Raw genomic sequence first — 20,692 nt, 5'->3', positions numbered from 1 at the left:
AGGCAAATAGAATCGAAGCAAATATATCTTCTTTCATGATTTCTGCTTGAACTTTAGACTGTCAAAATATTGTGCCGACCGCTGTGGCACCAACATCAGTCATTTAGAATTCAGCCTTTGAAACTATTCCAACAATTGAAATCTAAGCTGACCCATAAACATTTACATTCCCTTCTCCTTTCACCATGCATGGAGTGTGAGATGCTTTGGATATATAACAAACATGAGTACTATGTTCTTTATCACAACCCAGTCTCATCAGAAAACGTTCAATGGCAACGTTGGTCCACTTGGAACGACGTTACCATCTCACAATCTGGCCTCTCAGATTGTGAGATGGTAACATGTAGTCCTCCCATTATTTTGCATTGGCGTGTTCTCACGTCACGTGACTCTCAAGCTCCCGTCTGCGGAGAGGAAAACATGGCGGAGATTCCTTGTTTTTTCAGATAAAAATATAATTTTGTAACTTAGTTTGGGCATAAAAATACATTCTGACACCATTTCTAGCGAGAAATGTGCTCTTTGCTTCCACAGTCTTCAGCCACTTCGTGCTTATGATAAATATTTTAATAATTATCATGCATGTTTTTATCGTTGCTATGATGGTTGCCATGCCACCACGGCGCAGCTTGGTGTTTAAATCACAGTCCCTGCGTGGTGTCCTTCAGTGATCGTGAATGTTATTCATGTTATATAATAGTAATATTTGAGGCTAGATTACATCTCTAATGAGAAGGATCCTGCGAGTCTGTTTATACCGAGGCCGGCCCGAGTGCGCGAGCCGAGCGGCCCGAGTGCGCGACCGGACCGAGTGCGCGAGCGGACATGACGTGTGGCTGTCGTAAAAACCCTATTTGTAAACAACCAGTCCTTTAACTCGGGGCTGCGTCATAAACACGGAGCGCTTGGAAGACCACGATGTCATCTTCCTTCTGTCAGGTAAGTAGTTTATTGTTTTTAAAGATCGTTATGATCTAGGGTTACAGTCCGAGTGCGGATAGAGTCCGTCAATCCACACTATGGACGCTGTTCATCAGCTAATACGCCATTGTTAGCCACATGCTTCAGCCCACGGTAGCCTGTGCTACCTGGGAGGTGAATACATGGTTGTGGAAACCAGTTCAAGACGCTTAGCTCATCATTGAGGGACGCTACAATATAAATATAAACATGAATTTGATTTATGAATGCTTTAGATTGATAAGGAGTGTATTTGTCTACCATTACTCCACAATATCAGATCAATTTGGTTTAATGTATAGTATGCAATATGACAATAATGTTTTCATGTTATGAAGTTGCGATTCATTTTATAAAACAATTGCTATGTTCTGTTTTTTAATCAAGGAGGATCAAAGTGAAGCTACAGGAGTTTCATTAACGTCAACAACTTGGACCGAACACTTTGTTTTGCTTGATGAAGAGCAGGAAGGGCAGCCTGGAGAGAAAGAGAGGCCGGGTTGAGCCCACTACCATCATCCACGTACCACGAGGAAGATGAGGGAGAGAAATTATCCTACCATTAAAGAGGTACTTTTAAGTTATATACCAGAAAAACCACACTGAAAGAATTTTGATCAATCATGCTTCCCTGCTGTGATTGTTTAACTGGGAAAGCAACTTTTTCCACAGGAAGGCAAGTAAATTTAAGGAATACATGTGCAAAGTTTTCCTCTGTTATGTATAATGATGACCCCCATCAAACATAATGTTAGCAATATTTACACCTTTTAATTTATACTGTTTATTTCTGTCTACATGTGTGAATTTGCCTTCATTAGTTTCAGAAAAGAGCGATGATGTATCGGTCAGTGGGCGGCAGCACGAGACTCCGCAAACTAGTCTGTAAGCAAAGTAGACGAAGGCATCGAGGTTGCGGCCTGCCATCATTGTTATTTTGCTTAAGGGACTGAATATGTTTCATGGAGAAATATTAGCATTTCCCTTATATCTACCAAAACTTGTTTCACAGACTGCAGTTTTGTTTTGGTCTGATGTGGTGTGCTAATACAACCGTATCTGCAATGGGTTGTGGGGCATTAACATTTGTAACTCTAATTTTGTTTTGACAGACTGTGAAAAGAACGTTGAGAACATCACCACTCTACAGGAAGACACAGTCCAGTAATGGGTGTCAGAAGTTCAGTAGTGAACGACAGGTACTGTGGAAAAATGTGTGTCATTGTTGTACAATGTCCTTTGACTCTGTTTAAACAAGGTCAACACAAAAAGGTTTGATTGTAAACTGATATCGGTACGAATTCATGTTATTCTCCTCCTCAAAAGAAACAAACAATCAAAATTACCTGCAGAAAGCCCTTGATGGACGCTTCAGCTGCATCGTCAGACTGGTGAGACAGCAAGATGCCAACTTTAATGCCAATTTATTTGTGTAACATTCTGTGACCAAATGTATAGATAACTTTTTGTAGATTGTAAAAATAGATAACCCATTTATTACAAAAAAACTACACTAGAATTACCGCACTGCGTTGTATGACTCCGCTAAGCAGTGCAGTGTCCGTCTACATATTTTCTCTCATATAAATGACACTGTATCTCTTGACAACTGAAACCATAAGATGAGGTCAGTGTGGCCTTGACCTTTTTACTTAGACTTCACCACTTAGACAACCAGACCTGTGTGCTTTGCAGTGACTATAAATGACTGGAACCTCAGATAAAGAAAGTTACATTCTGTAGAGAATGCCTCAGTTATGGAAGTCAGAAAATAACTTTCTTTATCTGAGGTTCCAGTCATTTATAGTCACAGCAAAGCACACAGGTCTGGTTGTCTAAGTGGTGAAGTCTAAGTAAAAAGGTCAAGGCCACACTGACCTCATCTTATGGTTTCAGTTGTCAAGAGATACAGTAGACGGACACTGCACTGCTTAGCGGAGTCATACAACGCAGTGCGGTAATTCTAGTGTCGTTTTTTTGTAATAAATGGGTTATCTATTTTTACAATCTACAAAAAGTTATCTATACATTTGGTCACAGAATGTTACACAAATAAATTGGCATTAAAGTTGGCATCTTGCTGTCTCACCAGTCTGACGATGCAGCTAAAGCGTCCATCAAGGGCTTTCTGCAGGTAATTTTGATTGTTTGTTTCTTTTGAAGAGGAGAATAACATGAATTCGTACCGATATCAGTTTACAATCAAACCTTTTTGTGTTGACCTTGTTTAAACAGAGTCAAAGGACATTGTACAACAATGACACACATTTTTCCACAGTACCTGTCGTTCACTACTGAACTTCTGACACCCATTACTGGACTGTGTCTTCCTGTAGAGTGGTGATGTTCTCAACGTTCTTTTCACAGTCTGTCAAAACAAAATTAGAGTTACAAATGTTAATGCCCCACAACCCATTGCAGATACGGTTGTATTTGCACACCACATCAGACCAAAACAAAACTGCAGTCTGTGAAACAAGCAGTTTTGGTAGATATAAGGGAAATGCTAATATTTCTGCATGAAACATATTCAGTCCCTTAAGCAAAATAACAATGATGGCAGGCCGCAACCTCGATGCCTTCGTCTACTTTGCTTACAGACTAGTTTGCGGAGTCTCGTGCTGCCGCCCACTGACCGATACATCATCGCTCTTTTCTGAAACTAATGAAGGCAAATTCACACATGTAGACAGAAATAAACAGTATAAATTAAAAGGTGTAAATATTGCTAACATTATGTTTGATGGGGGTCATCATTATACATAACAGAGGAAAACTTTGCACATGTATTCCTTAAATTTACTTGCCTTCCTGTGGAAAAAGTTGTTTTCCCAGTTAAACAATCACAGCAGGGAAGCATGATTGATCAAAATTCTTTCAGTGTGGTTTTTCTGGTATATAACTTAAAAGTACCTCTTTAATGCTAGGATCATTTCTCTCCCTCATCTTCCTTGTGGTACGTGGATGATGGTAGTGGGCTCAACCCGGCTTCTCTTTCTCTCCAGGCTGCCCTTCCTGCTCTTCATCAAGCAAAACAAAGTGTTCGGTCCAAGTTGTTGACGTTAATGAAACTCCTGTAGCTTCACTTTGATCCTCCTTGATTAAAAAACAGAACATAGCCATTGTTTTATAAAATGAATCGCAACTCCATAACATGAAAACATTATTGTCATATTGCATACTATACATTGAACCAAATTGATCTGATATTGTGGAGTAATAGTAGACAAATACACTCCTTATCAATCTAAAGCATTCATAAATCAAATTCATGTTTATATTTATATTGTAGCGTCCCTCAATGATGAGCTAAGTGTCTTGAACTGGTTTCCACAACCATGTATTCACCTCCCAGGTAGCACAGGCTACCGTGGGCTGAAGCATGTGGCTAACAATGGCGTATTAGCTCATGAACAGCGTCCATAGTGTGGATTGACGGACTCTCTCCGCACTCGGACTGTAACCCTAGATCATAACGATCTTTAAAAACAATAAACTACTTACCTGACAGAAGCGCTCCGTGTTTATGACGCAGCCCCGAGTTAAAGGACTGGTTGTTTACAAATAGGGTTTTTACGACAGCCACACGTCATGTCCGCTCGCGCACTCGGTCCGGTCGCGCACTCGGGCCGGCCTCGGTATAAACAGACTCGCAGGATCCTTCTCATTAGAGATGTAATCTAGCCTCAAATATTACTATTATATAACATGAATAACATTCACGATCACTGAAGGACACCACGCAGGGACTGTGATTTAAACACCAAGCTGCGCCGTGGTGGCATGGCAACCATCATAGCAACGATAAAAACATGCCTGATAACTATTAAAATATTTATCATAAGCACGAACTGGCTGAAGTATGTGGAAGCAAAGAGCACATTTCTCGCTAGAAATGGTTTCAGAATGTATTTTTATGCCCAAACTAAGTTACAAAATGATATTTTTATCTGAAAAAACAGGGAATCTCCGCCATGTTTTCCTCTCCGCAGACGGGAGCTTGAGAGTCACGTGACCTGAGAACACGCCAATGCAAAACAATGGGAGGACTAAATGTTACCATCTCACAATCTGAGAGGCCAGATTGTGAGATGGTAACGTCGTTCCAAGTGGACCAACGTTGCCATTGAACGTTTTCTGATGAGACTGGGTTGTTTATCACCGTCCAGAATAAAAATGGGAACCCATTTTCTTGCTCAGGGAATGTGAAATCATTTCAGTCCTATGTCATGGCATCTTTGGAAGACTCGTCATTAGAGATAAGTCACTGTGAAAAGGTTCTTCTGGGCCAGAAGCAGCTGACTGCTGATGTTTGGTATTTGGGAAATGAAAATTCTACTTCACACAACATAAGCTCACATGCTAGACACGTGGGAGGGTCGGAAAATTATGTGAAATGCACTTGTTAACCCTTGCTCCGGATAGAAATGTTTGGGAGTTGTAAAAACAAAATGTCCAAGATGTAAATATCACCTATCCACATTACCATGCCAGAAGACAAATTTAGGATGTGTGAATTCATTTCCCAAGAGGAACAGAGCTTGATATTCACATGTAATATTTCTTTAACACTATGTCAGTCTGATAACGCCTTCTTATTAGCATTTTTTCTGCTGTGATGTAATTTTTCATCTGACACTGCATGTTTTCTTACCCAGCAAACAGTTAGCATTTATCAAGCAATATGTATTTAAGCAGGTTAACATAAAATGCCAGTCAGAATTCCTTAATACTAGTTTAACTGTTGAATATGCAATGTAATATGTGCAATATATACCCGTCACCTGACAGCCAATCAGAACTGAGAATTTATATTGAGAATTTGTATTGTGATTTATCAATGTTCTGATGAACCAACAGAGTAGTTTCTGTTTGAGGCAACATGTTATATAGCTTACACACTGTTGAAACTGGTTGACACCATCTCAGCAGTCAGAGCATAGTGGACTGGACTCAAAATGCAATGTACAGACTCAGACTGTTGAAGTTGTATGGTTCTTTGTTGTAAAAGTTGCACTTGATCTTAGGCAGGTAAAACACAGGGGTGCAGAACTGGAGTCTGACAGGCAGATACTGAAGCAAACAACGATTCCGAACCAGGCAGTTTGATTGGTTTAGTTATTTTGTATTTTTTTGCAGTTGGCGTCCATCTTGTTTACCCATGTTTGTTAGTTGGTCTGGCCAAACATCTTGGTATGTGGCATAATATCTTGGTCCCAAACATTAGGGTCACTGTAGTTGGGGTGTGAATGGGTGTTGAGCTGTCTGGGGAGTGAAAAGGCTTTGTAGGTGGCTGAAAGTTAGTGTCTTAAACCACCTCCTCTGTTAAGTGATGGCTTTGTAACCTAGCTGCGCACACACACACACACACACACACACACACGTACTCACACTCACACACACACACACACACACACACAAACACGCACACACACACACACACACACACACACACACACACACACACACACACACACACACAGCACAGGCTGGATTCACACTTCATGAGAATGATAAAGTCACAAAACAGTTTGAAGAGAACGACAGACAACAGGCGGAATGTGTTGTTTGATTCTTTTATCAAACAGTATACACACTACATACTTGATTTTAGATAGGCCGACTGTGTCTATGGGACTTATGGTTAACCATACAGGCTACTGTTGAAACAGCTGAAACACTTAGTGAACTGCCTTAAAATAACACAACATAGTATTAGCCTTGTACAAAGTTATCTGTTGCCATTACTGAAATGGCCTGCTTAAGACTTGCTGATGTGTAATGTTGCAGTCTGACCAAAATGTAGTTGCAGCCCCTAACCCTTACCCTGCCTCGAGAATTCATTTTTAATTTTCGCCTAGCTTTATATCCCAACCTTACCCTTGTGAACACTTTCTTTCAAATATTTGACTCTCCAAACCAATTGCAAATGAAACGAGTGGAAAGCGGAATAATTATATTAACACTACCGGCCCACACAGCATCATCTGATGTCAACAATGTATGAGTACGAACAAAGACATTTGTTCAGGCCTCACAGACATTCACATTCCAAGAAGAGACACATGAAACCGTATCTCCTGTCCAATAAAGGATTTATGACACTAAATAGATCATGAAGTGGAACAATCAGCACCTTTAGTTTAAAAGTGGTGGGAAACAAAGCAGCTACGAGTCAACGATGAATCCAAGTACGGAGCCGAACTGAGGTCAACTATTTTCATTACAACACACAAACCTGTGAATGCTTCAGACTGAAAAACTATTTTTGTCCACAGGGTGACAGTATATCCTAAAACAAGATGTGTCGCTGCAGGCCTACACAGACCTGGGCAAAGTCAAGTCTGGGGTTGCAGACATCACCTCTGGGTCCTGTGTAAGTACAGGGATTTTATTGCAGCATGAGAAATTAAACTATTTCAAAAGGAGATGAAGTGACAGTTTCATTGTTGTAACGAGTGTGATAACCAGACACAGTGCTTTATACACATGTTGTTGCCAGCTCTTAGATCTTTTTATGACTTGCAGACCCACTTGAAAGGGGATAGACAAATTTCTTTGTTTGGATGCACCAGTGGGATATTTGATACCTCATCAGTTTTTATTGAAACTGTTTTACAGCTTCTTTTTTTTCATTTTTTCAAATCTCTCTTTGCCTGTTTTTAGTAGTTTTGAATGAGTATTTATAGGTCGTTTAAGCTGAATTCATCCAGTTCAAAAGTAAATGATTCTATATGTCTGTTTGATATCAAGGCACTTGTGCAAAGCTTCTCCGTCTTAGTAACAAGTTGGTTGATGTGAACATTACTTACATGCAGGAAACGGCAATTATGTGACGTTGGTATATGATAAATTAATATTCTTGTCTGCTTTACTTTGGGGCACTCAGTATAAGTAAGGCTGCAATAGGAATAGCATTTAAACTTTATAAAGAAAATAACAATTTAAACATATTGTATTTATTTATACACTTTTGTTTTTGTTCAAGCTTGTCGTTACTCCACTATCTTCGACAAAGCTCAACACCATGGTTTTGTAAGTAAAAATCCCATTCATTTTCTGAAAAGGGATATTGATTATCAGCCATAATATTTTAATCATCCATTGCTAAAATATATTGATCCTGGGCAGTGTTGTGCATATTCATACATATACAATCACGGCACATATTTTTTGTAAACAATGAACGGAACAAATCAATTTACATGAAGGACATGAATGTTCATCATATGTAATGCGTTACGATGATTATGAACATCATATGTTCGACATCATCATATAGGCCATCATGTGAAATACCAGGAACGCGAGAAAATGTGTGTGTGTTGTGTAAGTGTGTCCTCCGCATTGACACAAACACACACAACGGCCCCAGGGCTCTGCCCCCACTCACTCGCTCAGAACGACACACACAGTGAGACAAGAGGAGCGTTTTAATGTAAAGTTACTGAGTTGAAGAACAGTGGAAACAAACAGTAAAGATACAGAGTTTCTCTCCGGTCCACGGCTACTCAATGATCAGGAGGTTGGTTTGTACCCTGCTGGAGTTTCCTGCTGACCTGCTCTTACTTTAACTAACACCAAAACTCACCAAAAGTTATCAGGACCGGAAGTTTACTTAGTGTTTATTTGATTAGCTCCGAAGTTTATCAGGCTGCATTTAAACATCATGAAAAAGAGTCAGCAGCACTTTAACCCTTTCCTGGAAGAATTCATCTAAATAAAAGCCAACAAATATTTCCTGGTGAGTAAGCGGTGACATACACGTAGAAGACACAGACGTAGATGTCAAGAGACTTTGTGGTGTTAAAAGCTGACAACGGTGTTGAAGTGCTGTAGACAAGATCATATGATCTCTGCAGCGAAGTAATACGTCTGTCTCTTTCTGCTGCACCAGGCCGCTCCACCTCTCAATCGAATAATGCAAATGATTTGTGAACGCGTCTGTGCAGAGAACCCCACGCTGTGTTGTGTATCAGTGAAAGGCAAACTACAGGTAACTACGGGTGACCACTGTTGACTAGTTGCGGAGGGTACAACCCTATAGCCACTCTCATTGGTAATGGAACTAGTGCTGTAATGTTGTTTCCTCCAACACCAGGAATAGCCTCATGCAGGAGAGTAGTGTGCATGTCAACACAGTCATGATTACAGAGTATACTGGGAGACTGAGTGAGTTTGCAATTGATACATTTCAGCATCACTGAATCCAAATACATCACATGACTAGTAACTGCACTTAACAATAGCATATGTCTAGAGATTTTTCATTTCTCACTTGGGGTCAGCTACTACAGATATAGACAGAAACAGGAGAGTGTGTAAACTCTCATTTCCTTCTCAGTCAAGGTCAGACTGGTCCTCTGATGGCTCAGTATTCCGTGAAGTTAACAGGAAATGGGCAGGAGCCGTGCAGCAGGAGGGGGCAGCTTATTAGTGCCTTGCGCTTACAGTTTTTTACGATTGCATAAACACTAAATTCAAAAGTTTTACACAATTATCCAACCTTACACTCAAGGAGCAGAACAAGGGCCCAGATCTGCACCACACTAAGCACAATGTCAGCTTCACACTTTTTGCAAAACAATACAAACAGTGATCTGCAAAACACTAAACACACTTGTATACATTAAACACAGAAGGATATCATGATGTCACTTCCTTGCAATTCCAAAGCACTGACTGTCAAATGACCACCCCTATGGGCCAATTGGTTAAACACAGCCATCAGGTGCACAAACACATGACTGCTTAATTGAAGACACACCAATCAGGTTTAAGCACTATAAAAATGCAGCAAGTGAGTTCACCTGGCTTCAACCAAAATGGAAGGAGTCAGAAGAGGAAGAAGACTGAGGGTGAGAGGGGGAATTCAAGGAGGAGGAGGAGGAGGAGAAGGAGAAGGAGGAGGAGGAGGAGAAGGAGGAGGAGAAGGAGGAAGAGGAAGAGGCGGAGGCGGAGGCCATGCCAGAGGTAGAGGTAGAGGCCGAGGAGGAGGAAGAGGAAGAGGAAGACCTGAAGCAGGGGGAGAACAGGTTCAAAGAAGAAGACGACCAAATTTATCTAATGATATTCGAGCAACACTAGTGGACCATGTGGTGAACCATGGATTGACACTGAAGGAGGCTGGACTAAGAGTTCAGCCAAATCTCAGCAGATACAGTATACGGTGGCATCAGTCATTAGGACATTTCGACAAGAAAACAGGTAAACAAAATCTGTCTTCAGTTACTGTTATCAGCTGATTATTGTATGCACCATATCAGCACTTTTGATACCCCATCCTGTGATATTTTACAGTAGGTTACATGTATTTTGTTCTACATAGGATTGAGGGTCGAGAACGACAAGGAGGAAGGGGGCCCATATTTACACAAGATCAAGAGAGAGAGATAATAAACATGGTTTTGGCAAATAATGCTATAACGCTCAGAGAAATTCAAGCCAACATTATCGATGACCAGGCCATTTTCAATAATGTTGATCAGGTCTCTCAGTCAACAGTGGCACGCATCCTGAAAAGACATCAGGTTGAAATGAAACAACTATATCGAGTGCCTTTTGAACGGAACTCAGAGAGGGTCAAACAGCTGCGGCATGAGTATGTGGAGGTATGTATTGTTCACTTTAGCCCTGTGATTTACTTTTTACAGGTAAATGTACTGTATTCCAGACCTATGCTGAACTACACAATCTTGTCTTTCACTGTATTTCAGAGAGTTTTACAGATGGATGCTGAAGCAATCCCACATGAATTCATGATGAGGCAGGATTCAACCTGTCAAAGACAAGAAGGAGAGGCAGAAATATAATTGGCCACAGGGCTATCATCAATGTCCCAGGGCAACGTGGGGGTAACATCACCCTTTGTGCTGCCATTACTCAGAATGGGGTCCTCCTCCGTCATGCCAACATGGGTCCTTACAATACACCTCACATCCTCACATTTTTGGACCGTTTGCACAACATCGTAACAGCACTCAACCACATGCACCACATTCAATCAATTGTCATCTGGGACAATGTGTCATTCCACCGCGCTGCTCAGGTCCAAAACTGGTTTCAACAACATCGACAGTTTACTGTTCTATACCTTCCACCATACTCTCCATTTTTAAACCCAATAGAAGAGTTTTTCTCGGCATGGCGGTGGAGGGTTTATGATCTCCGGCCCCAGATTCAAGTACCCCTCATTCAGGCCATGGAGGAGGCCTGTGACCAAATTGACGCCGCATCTGTGCAAGGATGGATTCGACATTCAAGACGGTTCTTCCAACGTTGTCTTGCAAATGAGTCTATCGCCTGTGAAGTTGATGAAATTCTCTGGCCTGATCCAGCTAGGCGAAGAGATAATGTCTAATATTTTTTGCAGTAGCATAAAACTGGGAGATGTGTTTTTTTGTGATTCTCCATGTTGATTTATTTGGATCTATGGAAAAAATAAATTATAATTTCATCAGTCTGCAACATTGGTCTTGTGTAGTGTTTGGTGAATGTATTGTTGTTATTTGCACTTTATCTGTGTACTTCACTTACAGTACTCTAATCACTGAGAAGTATAATTGCTAAAAGTGTTTTAGGTTATCAACAGCAGTGTGTAACTGGCTCAAACATAATTAAGTCATATGAAGCGTGTGTCTTTCATATGGTAAAAAAATATGGTTTTGATAAATAAGTGTATAGTTTTTACAAGAGTGTTTAGTTTTGCAAAGGATCTGAGGTGTTCTGCTGATTGGGTGTGTGGTTGTGCTGATTGTGTTTGGTGTTTGAAACACCGGGCCCTGTTTTGAAAATCGTGCTTAAGCAATCGAAAAAAACTGTAACAGAGGCCGGCTCCTCACGTGAATGTGAAGCGTGTTTGTGTGACAGCACAGGTTTATATGAGTGTGTGTGAGAGGGTGCAAACCTAGGCCTATATCTAAGAGTCCATGTTGATGTGTGTGTCCCCTTTTACTAATATTGTGTTAATCTGAATCTGTACACAGTCACATGAGGACTTGTCTCACCCCTTGCGCTTAAAGGAAGTTGATACCCATTTAATTAATAATTAAAATTTATTATGATAATTGGATAAACGAGAAATAGGTATTTATAATTTATAGCAATAATTAAACCTAGAGCAATTCTCCAGGAACTGAAAGTAAGTCAATGAATGTCTTCTGAAGACATGGACTGTGTGTGTGCGTGCGTGCGTGCGTGCGTGCGTGCGTGCGTATCGGACTGTGTATTTCCCACTGTCACAGGGGGCACATCAGATGATTGTGGCCTTGTGGTTGTATGTGTGCGTCTTTGCACTAATGTCTTTGTGTGTGACTACTGACAGTGTGTGTGCGTATTCGCTGTTGCTACTGGCTTTCCATTAGAGTACAGTTTACTCTCTTTCTCTCTCACTCACTCACACAAAAAACACTCAATCACACTATTATGTGTTGTAGTATATTCTTAGTGCTGATGTGAAGTCAGGAAGCCAACATAACTGTCACGCACGAACACAAACACACGTCTGCACTTCTATCTTAGTGAGGACACTCATTGACATAATACATTTCCTAGCCCCTTACCCTAACCTTCACCATCCAAACTAAATGCCTAACCCTAACCATAATCTCAACCTAATTCCAACCCTAACCCTCAAACCCTCCGTCCGAGTGTCCTAACCGTCAAACCCTAAAACAGCACATTGAAATAGTAAGGACCAGTCAAAATGTCCTCATCTTTATGCTTCAGTACAGGAACCCACACACACACACAGTTCTTGACATTTTACCTCCATCTAGATCAAATCAGGTTGCTCTCATTCCTGTTCTCTGTCAGATGACAATTTGTGGTATTTTACACAAACTCACTACTGACGCAAAGAAAACATTATGGGGAACAATCAATTTAACACCATGACTGACACTCACATGCACTTCCTGACTCCTGCTCGGACCGAGAGTACAATAGAGATGACTGTGTGTGTGAGAGAGAGACCCAAGCCACTGGTCAACACACATGGCCGGGGGCCTCAGCGCGTTCGACTGACCCTGTTTACATTGATGTTTGCAGCATTAAAGAAACATTGGCCTCCTCCTTACCAACAACACATGAGAGTAAACTTCAGGTCCTAAACCATAAACATTAGAGCTGATTTCCTCTTAACAGGGCACGACACATTTTTTAATGGCAAATTAGTCAAATGATTTAGTCAAATCAAAATGAATTTCATGATCTTCATCCCGAAACCTTGATACTGTAGATAATGTAAATTACCCTATCCTACATTATATTTTGTGCGAACAAGCAGAAAAGTAATTTGGTTTTTTACTATCTAGTATATACAGAACTATGTGATAGAGAATTCAAGCACTTACAGATTTGACCAAACAGATTGACAATACAAAAAACTGCAGCGCATGCAGTACACTACATTGTACGGTTGCTATTGTCTCCCTCACTTATGATTGCCACCTTCTTTGAAGCCATAGTCGCAATAACTAAATAAAAAAATGTAATATATAATTCCTATATACCTATCAGTTATTCTCTTCTACTTATTACAGCCATGGGTTTGTGTAAATAATGTTTAACAGCATTAACAACAACATTGAATGTTAATTTAAACATAAGAAATTACCTTATGACATAATCAAAACATAATATGATATTTAAAAACTGTATTTGCATCAGACAGGGAAAGGGAAACAAGCATTATCGGTTTAATAAATCAGCATCATCTTTTTTAAATAAAAAATGTACTCCCTATCTTTAGGCCTGCAACTCATCCTCAGACATATCAGGTCACATCTCATGCTGTCAGGTTTTCTTTCCATAATGAACACAAAAACGTGTCATCACACTGTGTCACGTTTCATCACGTGCATCTGCAGTTCAGTCTGGGTGAACTGCATACGCTCAGTTTTGGTCTCCCTCTTCAGTTCACTGCATGAAGGATGCAGATTTATTTCCAAACCACCTTTTTTACAGAGTTGCTGTGTAGTCGGTGAATATGTTGGCTGTGCCCTGTAGCCTGTTTTCACTGGCCTCTATACCCCTGTGCATGATGCTTAAAACGCACAAGTTACTGTCTTCAGTAAATCATTGATTCATCACAATGTTGGAGTTTTCCCTCCAATATTATCTGTTTCCACTTTATTTTGTTCCTATCTCCTATTCTTCCTCCTTTTATGTAATTTTAGTAAAAAAAATCCTTTATTGTTATTTGTATCTCTGTGTGTTTCTATTTTACCCCACCTCCATTGTAATCCACTGCATTCACCATACTCTGTTATTACATGAATGGGAAGCTAGCTGGTGCTATAAACTCCTCTTTATATACCCCTCCCCTCTTTCACTTCTTCTCTTTGCTGAGGCCATTTTTTCTGAATGAGCACATGGCTATACTGTATGTCCTCTGATGACGGCAAGCTTTCCCCTCCCGCTCGAGCTCTGTTATCCCCCCTCCTGCCGTCTTCCAGCTGCTGTTTTCCTGAATGAGCATCCCATCACCTCACCATTGGCTCAGCTGTGCCCCATCCCCCCTAAAAAAAGATGGAGCGATGATGATGACGATGGCAGGGCTGTTGATGGTGATGGAAAGCCGGTGTGGAATGGAGCGGCGGTCATAAACCGCTGCTCTTGCCATAATGAGGCAACCAGAAACATCCAGTCCTCTGCAGACAGCTGTGCATGTGCTCACTCACATGCACGCTCCCTGCATCCCTGCGTTTCATGGATTACAACATCTTATCTGCACAGCAACAGTCCCCATTCTGCTGTAATGGGGAGCTGATGTGTGCGAGAAAAAGATGGCGATGCAGGGGGATTTTAAGGAAAAGGGAGGGATGGGAGGAAGTAAAAAAAGGAAACATCAGAGGAGAAAGCCCACGACAGAAGAGATAAAAATATTCCAGGGAGACACAGAGGAAGCAAGAGAAGATGCAGAGACAGAGGATGTGAAGGCATCAGAGAGCGGCATTTTCATTCATAAGGTCCTCTTCATTCAGATGTCTGACAGCCCAGTGGACAGCCATGATTATCTATAGTCCCATTCTAATCAGAGAGACTTCAGTTAAAGATTGAACAAAATGTATGTCCATGCACAATAAAAAAAATATTTGGATATGGATAAAGGAGGTGACTGGGAGAGGAAGGTCACAGCTAATTGAAAACAGTGAAATGACAGCTGACAGTGACAGTAGAGCTGAGGAGGGGTTACAGTAAAAGCGAATTGTGATGGGATTCAATTCGATTCAATTTTATTTGTATAGCTACAAATCATAATATACATTATCTCAAGGCACTTTACAAATAAGGTCAAGACCTTAAGAATTATAGAGAAAGGCAGAGTGCATGCTGGCTAGCAGATTCCCAGGGACAGCCTGAGGGCTGAGCATACAGAAAAAACTCTACATTGAAAACACAGATGCGAGGAGCAGCAAGGTACACAGGATAACCTGAGCTGACAGAGCAAACACAGATAAGGAATTTCAAAAACACTGACGGTTCACTGGGAAAAATAACACAATGCTCTACCGAACAAGAAGGAATTATCTGCCAGAGCAGTGGAGTGAAGTCCACACATGTGGTAAAAATAAATGTGGAAGCAGAGTGCATGATGGGAGTTCCCCAAACAGTCTAGGCCTATAGCAGCATGGCTAAGGGATGGTTCAGGACTCACCTGATCCAGCTCTAACTATAGACATAATCAAAAAGGAACGTGGTAAGTTTAACCTTAAATGAACCAAAACCAGAGTGGGAGCTGGTTCCACATCTGAGAGGAGCTGAGCACTATACCTCCTGTTCTACTCTTACAGAACCACACGAGAGTGATGAAGAGTGCAAGAAAATTACCTTGGTAAAGGCTTAAATGTCTTCAGTGTCAGCTTACTCTTACTTGTGACAGCTTACTGGTGAAAGTAAACGCAGCAAGAGGTGCAATCACGTGAGTTGGCATACAGTACATCTGCCACTGTTGAAGTGTGAGGGATCAGTGTACAGACAGCAAGGATGGAATCCTTACTCAGTCTTCTGTTTTCAAGTTATCAAAGTCAGTACAAACAGAGAAACACATCTTAGTTCATTTATGATTTGAGTTAGATCTCAAGTCTCCATTATGTCACTCCATTATGTCACTTAAAATGCTACGGAGATCAAAAAGATGAAATGTATAAAATGATTGTACTATTTATTTTTGATTCCATAAATCTGTCTGTCTGTGGAATGCATGTAAGGAATCACAACTCATTCACAACAACGGGCGCACACTCATGGCCACAGCTTCTACACCTGATTCTCCATTTTGGGTTCTGCATACTGAGTCGAACTTCACTAACCTTTGAATAAACAAGTGAGCAGCTATTTGTGCTGCAGCGGTGGAGCTGCTTCAGGGTTCAGTGGACTGAGTCCAGCTGCTCCAGCAGCTGGTCACTTTTACAGTATCAGAAATAAAGTTAAAACCAGCATTATCACATACCCAGACAACAGCCCATTCCAAACGAGTTACTAAAAACATCAAAATGCAATTTGAACACTATGTTGTAAGCAAACTATGAATAAAAGAGAGGTTTATAAGGGTGAGACACATGCAAAATGCAAAAGTGCTGAGATGTTGCCCTGAGCAAGAATGAGGATGACCAAGTGAATGATCCATTCCTGTCACAAATAATGCTTTCACCAATGCACTGCAACACCAACCTATCCAGACACGATCCAGAGGAGCTGTCTTTCAGGGCGCACATGTCTGATAAGTCCAATAGGACACTAAACGGACTTTACACTGCCAGCTCTGATATTAAAGTTCATTGAACTATAGATTGAGTCGATTTTGTGACATCTCTGTAATAAAGGTTGAGAAACTTAAAAAAATACAAACGTTCAGGTAAAGAAGGGCCATGGCATCATAGGTTTTGTCTCATGTCCTTCCTCATGCACAACATGTTGGAAACATTTCAATGCTCCATGTTCATCATTTGTAGTCATGGTCTTCTGCAGTATCTGCCTCAAAGATCAAAGATCAAAGATCAAAGATACATTTATTAATCCCACACACATGCACAGTCACACTCATGCAAATGGGGGGACATTTTTCCTCTGCCTTTGGAGTAAGGTGCCATGCTCAGGGGCACTTAGACAGTGGGGGCTCCATACAAAGGTTTACATGTCGTGCACTCTGGGACACTTTTCTGCTTACCACAGTTATAAAGGATGGTTATTATCGTAGTTACCTTTGTGTCAGTTTAAACGACTCTGGTCATTCCCTGCTGACCAGCTCATCAACAAGGAGTTTCCATCCATAGAAGGGCCTCTCACTGGATGTCTTTTTGTGTTCTACAAACCTACCAACTCGTTAAGGATCTGACTGACTCTGTTTCTCCAACCACATAAAACAACCATTCATTAGAGCGACACCTTTGAATCACAAAAACAATTAGAGATGTGGGTGGCTATTCAACGGTCTTGAACCCGGCAACAGCCAGTTACATGAACACATCCTTATAGAGAACAGAATATTTTAGTGTGTAAGATGAGAAGAATATATATGTAGTTTTATGGTTTACATGTCATATTGCCTATAGCCTTATGACTTACCTCCACTTTAATAGATTAAAGTGGGGATACAACAACTTAACTCCTCTAGCATCTTGCTTGACCCAGTATTATTTTCCATCTGCAGTAAACAGCAAGAGGCTGGTGTGTTATCCACGTCACCTCCTGTGCCCCCCATTGAAAAGAGATATTGAACCGGAAGGGAGTTTAAGCAGAAATGAAACACTGACTTTGTTCAATCCAGAAGAACATGACTCATTTATTCTCTGTTTTTTCTCTCCCTCTCCCCACCTTTTTCAGATTATGGGTACTTTCTGGAATCTAATCAGAGTTTGCCACATTCTCAATCAACCAGACATTTCAAACTATAAATCTCTTCTCCTCTCTTTTGCTGCCCTCCTCCTCCCCCGTCGCCCCCAGTCTCCATATCCAGTGCCCTGGTTAAGCCCGGATGAGTCAATTCGTCTCTTGTCATCCAGATCCTCAGCATCTCTACATCCCATAACAACCATCACCAACCTACTCCTACTTTCCAATCAGGATTAAAACCCGATATATCTAAGTGCCAAATTCACTGTCATTTGTAGAATTTTATTCTGCACAGCAATTAATTTATGTTCGCTTTTCAAACGAAGTGTCTACTGATAAAATGCTTTTTACATCATTGTAAAAAATAAGGAATTGTTTTTTCTACACTGGGTTTTCTACACTGTCAAACAAGTGTTTCATTACTGTAAGGGAAACCTACGGTGGCCCTGAGAGCTCAACGAACAGCAACTTAAGAAAACACATGTAAGTTGACAAAACACAAGCAAAGTAAGAAAACATCTTCACCAATTTCACAACACAACACAACACAATACAGAAACGCGCAGGAAATAGACAAACGCGGAGCAAATAGAGAAACGCGCTGCAAATAGAGAATTGGCAGTAAAAAAAGAAGAAACCACAACGGAAGTGTTTCCAGAGGACAGCTAAAAGTGATGGACACTGCTGCCACAGGAGACACAAAAACGTCCAATACATCATACGAATTCAGTTCCACACAGGGGTCGGCCACCAAGCAAGGGTTATTTATAAATCATTTGTGTGAAAACCTTATCTGGCTCAAACTGCTCATGGCCCCCCTCCTGTCTTTATTCGTTAAAAGTTCAGCTATAATTTGAAATGCTTCTATCTTTATTCATTTAGAGTTCAGTTAGACACAGACTATAGTAAAATATTGAAATCCTGACAAACTCCTGTGGCTCGGTTAGTCATCTTATCCTCCCGTCACTTTCTTTTAGCTTCTTCTAGCCATCGCATTATACGTCGCATTAAACCAATTCATGCTCACTTCCTCTTCAACCCTGGGCCCATAACCTGTTAAGTTAACTTGACTCGCGCAGTGTAACTTGGCGTAAAAAGTATGAGCTCATGAGGTCTCACTAACATCACTTTGAACACTCTGACCTGGTACATTTTCCACATTCTCATCAAAAAACATTCTTTTCACTGTTGTCAACAGTAGAGTTTGACTTGGTGAATTTCACCAACCTATGCTTTTGGACCCTCTCTGTGTTTGGATAGTATACTAGATAGGCTGGGCTGCTTTTATCATAGCCTATGAACACACCTTGCTCACATCTGGAGTCCAATTCGCTTTTCTCTTGCTTGTAGGCAAAACACATCGATCCGAATTTTTGTAATTTGGTGTGTGCACCAAATTCCACACACATAAATATATGTCCTCTAAACATGCTTATTTTTGAGAAATCAACTAAAATGTGGAAAAAATGTCTGATCTCACAATTTTTAAGTGAGAAAATCCTGGATCTGCCCCCTGATCCGGATCAACACAAATCTTTAATGGCGATGCCCTAGCCCCCACAAAAGGTAATGTAAATTCTGCGCACAAGATAACATTCAGCTGATCTCAGATACACACCTGCAAAGTATCCTGACTGTGTCGTGTATGGTAGTGACACTAATGCCCTTCTCTGCTAGTTCCTAAAGTAGGAGTCTTTGGGAGCTAGTTTTACCATGATCACATAAACACACACACACACACACACAGCCACACACACACACACACACACACACACACACACAAGGTCAACACAATGCTAGTCTTGTTTTCACAGCAGGTAACTGGCTCTGTCAGACATACAATAGCTTTCAGTTCTCACACTGAAGCATTTCTTGTATGGAAACTGCCAAAATTGCATGAATCTGCTTGTAGCCATAACAGATGAACCAGACTAGCACTGTGTCACAGTCTGCATGATGATTGCCAGGTAAACATGGCAGTCAGGTGTGGGTACACATGTGATGTGGTTCCTGGCCCAGACCCGGACGGTTAACTTGCATCAGGAAGCCGAGCTGGCAGCAGAAATTGCTTCTGATGTGGTTGGTCTCTGGCTTAAAAGTGCTCTGAGAGGGTGAAGTGTTTGTCTTTAGACTGCATGTGCTACTGGCATGAACTGGAGGCTTTCCTGTAAATCTAAAGGAATGATCTGCACATTTCTTCAACTGAAGCTTTAATCAGCTTTAGCAATAAAGAGAACCTATAGTTTCCTATGTTTAACATGTTAGGATTGATTTGACAGTTTAAAACCTATGTGATATGACTCGATTTGAGTCTTGAATGCTTGTGTCTCTGGTTGATATGGCTAAACATAAAAAAGAAAATATCCATATTATCTTCAGGATTTTTAGACCCGCAGTTTGACTCAATTACCGACTACTGCTGTAGTTTATTTTAGAAAAAGTTCAACTCAGTCAAGCGCTGTCACCTGTTTATTAAATTTGTATTAATATCACATTTGTTTTAAACTGTAAAAACATTGTATGTCTAAATTGCACCAAACTTGCGACTGCACTTTCTCTGACAATTTACTATAGACACACCAAGTGTTTAGCCGATAAGATGAATGGTTTGTGAGATATGCATTCTACATACAGACAGACCGACATTTTTGGAATTAGTAGGTAGATGTCTCTAGTAATATACTATAAGTATAATCATGGCATCATCACGTCAATCTCAGGGCAGTCTCAGTTGTCAATAATGAAAACTCACCGTATTCTAATAGCATCAAATAATAATTAAAACTTAATATCAGAAAAAATTGAAGTTGAACAAATTTCAGTTTGATAAGAATTACGTAAAATGACACAAAACACCTTTGGGAAAAAGGAAAATGGATGTTTTTTTTTTTTT

General features: G+C 40.6%; 1 protein-coding gene and 2 long non-coding RNA genes across 4 annotated transcripts in view; 2 read left to right on the top strand and 1 right to left on the bottom strand.

The window, feature by feature from the left end:
- si:dkey-106n21.1 (solute carrier family 23 member 2) overlaps positions 1-4,068 on the bottom strand; it is a 50,090-nt gene extending 46,022 nt beyond the window's left edge. The window contains exons 1-2 of the mRNA XM_053427673.1: positions 3,877-4,068; positions 3,245-3,331 (exon numbers count right to left, since the gene is read on the bottom strand). Of these exons, the coding sequence (XP_053283648.1) occupies positions 3,245-3,331; positions 3,877-3,909 (120 nt within the window). The 5' untranslated portion in view covers positions 3,910-4,068. The remainder of the gene's footprint in view (positions 1-3,244; positions 3,332-3,876) is intronic.
- LOC128444953 (uncharacterized) lies at positions 826-2,685 on the top strand. Of its 2 annotated transcripts, XR_008339221.1 has the most exons (4): positions 826-942; positions 1,351-1,533; positions 2,076-2,162; positions 2,290-2,685. It is a non-coding gene; the product is annotated as an uncharacterized LOC128444953 (long non-coding RNA). The 2 variants fall into 2 exon arrangements; XR_008339220.1 differs by having other exon boundaries at positions 2,076-2,684.
- Positions 4,069-9,900: 5,832 nt separating the features above from the next.
- Positions 9,901-10,888, top strand: LOC128444951 (uncharacterized). The gene is made up of 3 exons (XR_008339219.1): positions 9,901-10,170; positions 10,292-10,574; positions 10,680-10,888. It is a non-coding gene; the product is annotated as an uncharacterized LOC128444951 (long non-coding RNA).
- The last annotated feature ends 9,804 nt before the right edge of the window (positions 10,889-20,692 follow it).

The sequence above is a fragment of the Pleuronectes platessa genome, chromosome 7, assembly GCF_947347685.1.
Source record: "Pleuronectes platessa chromosome 7, fPlePla1.1, whole genome shotgun sequence".
Classification (NCBI taxonomy): Eukaryota; Metazoa; Chordata; class Actinopteri; order Pleuronectiformes; family Pleuronectidae; genus Pleuronectes; species Pleuronectes platessa.
The sequence above is the reverse complement of the archived record's forward strand: the minus strand, read 5'-3'. Positions and strand labels throughout refer to the sequence as shown.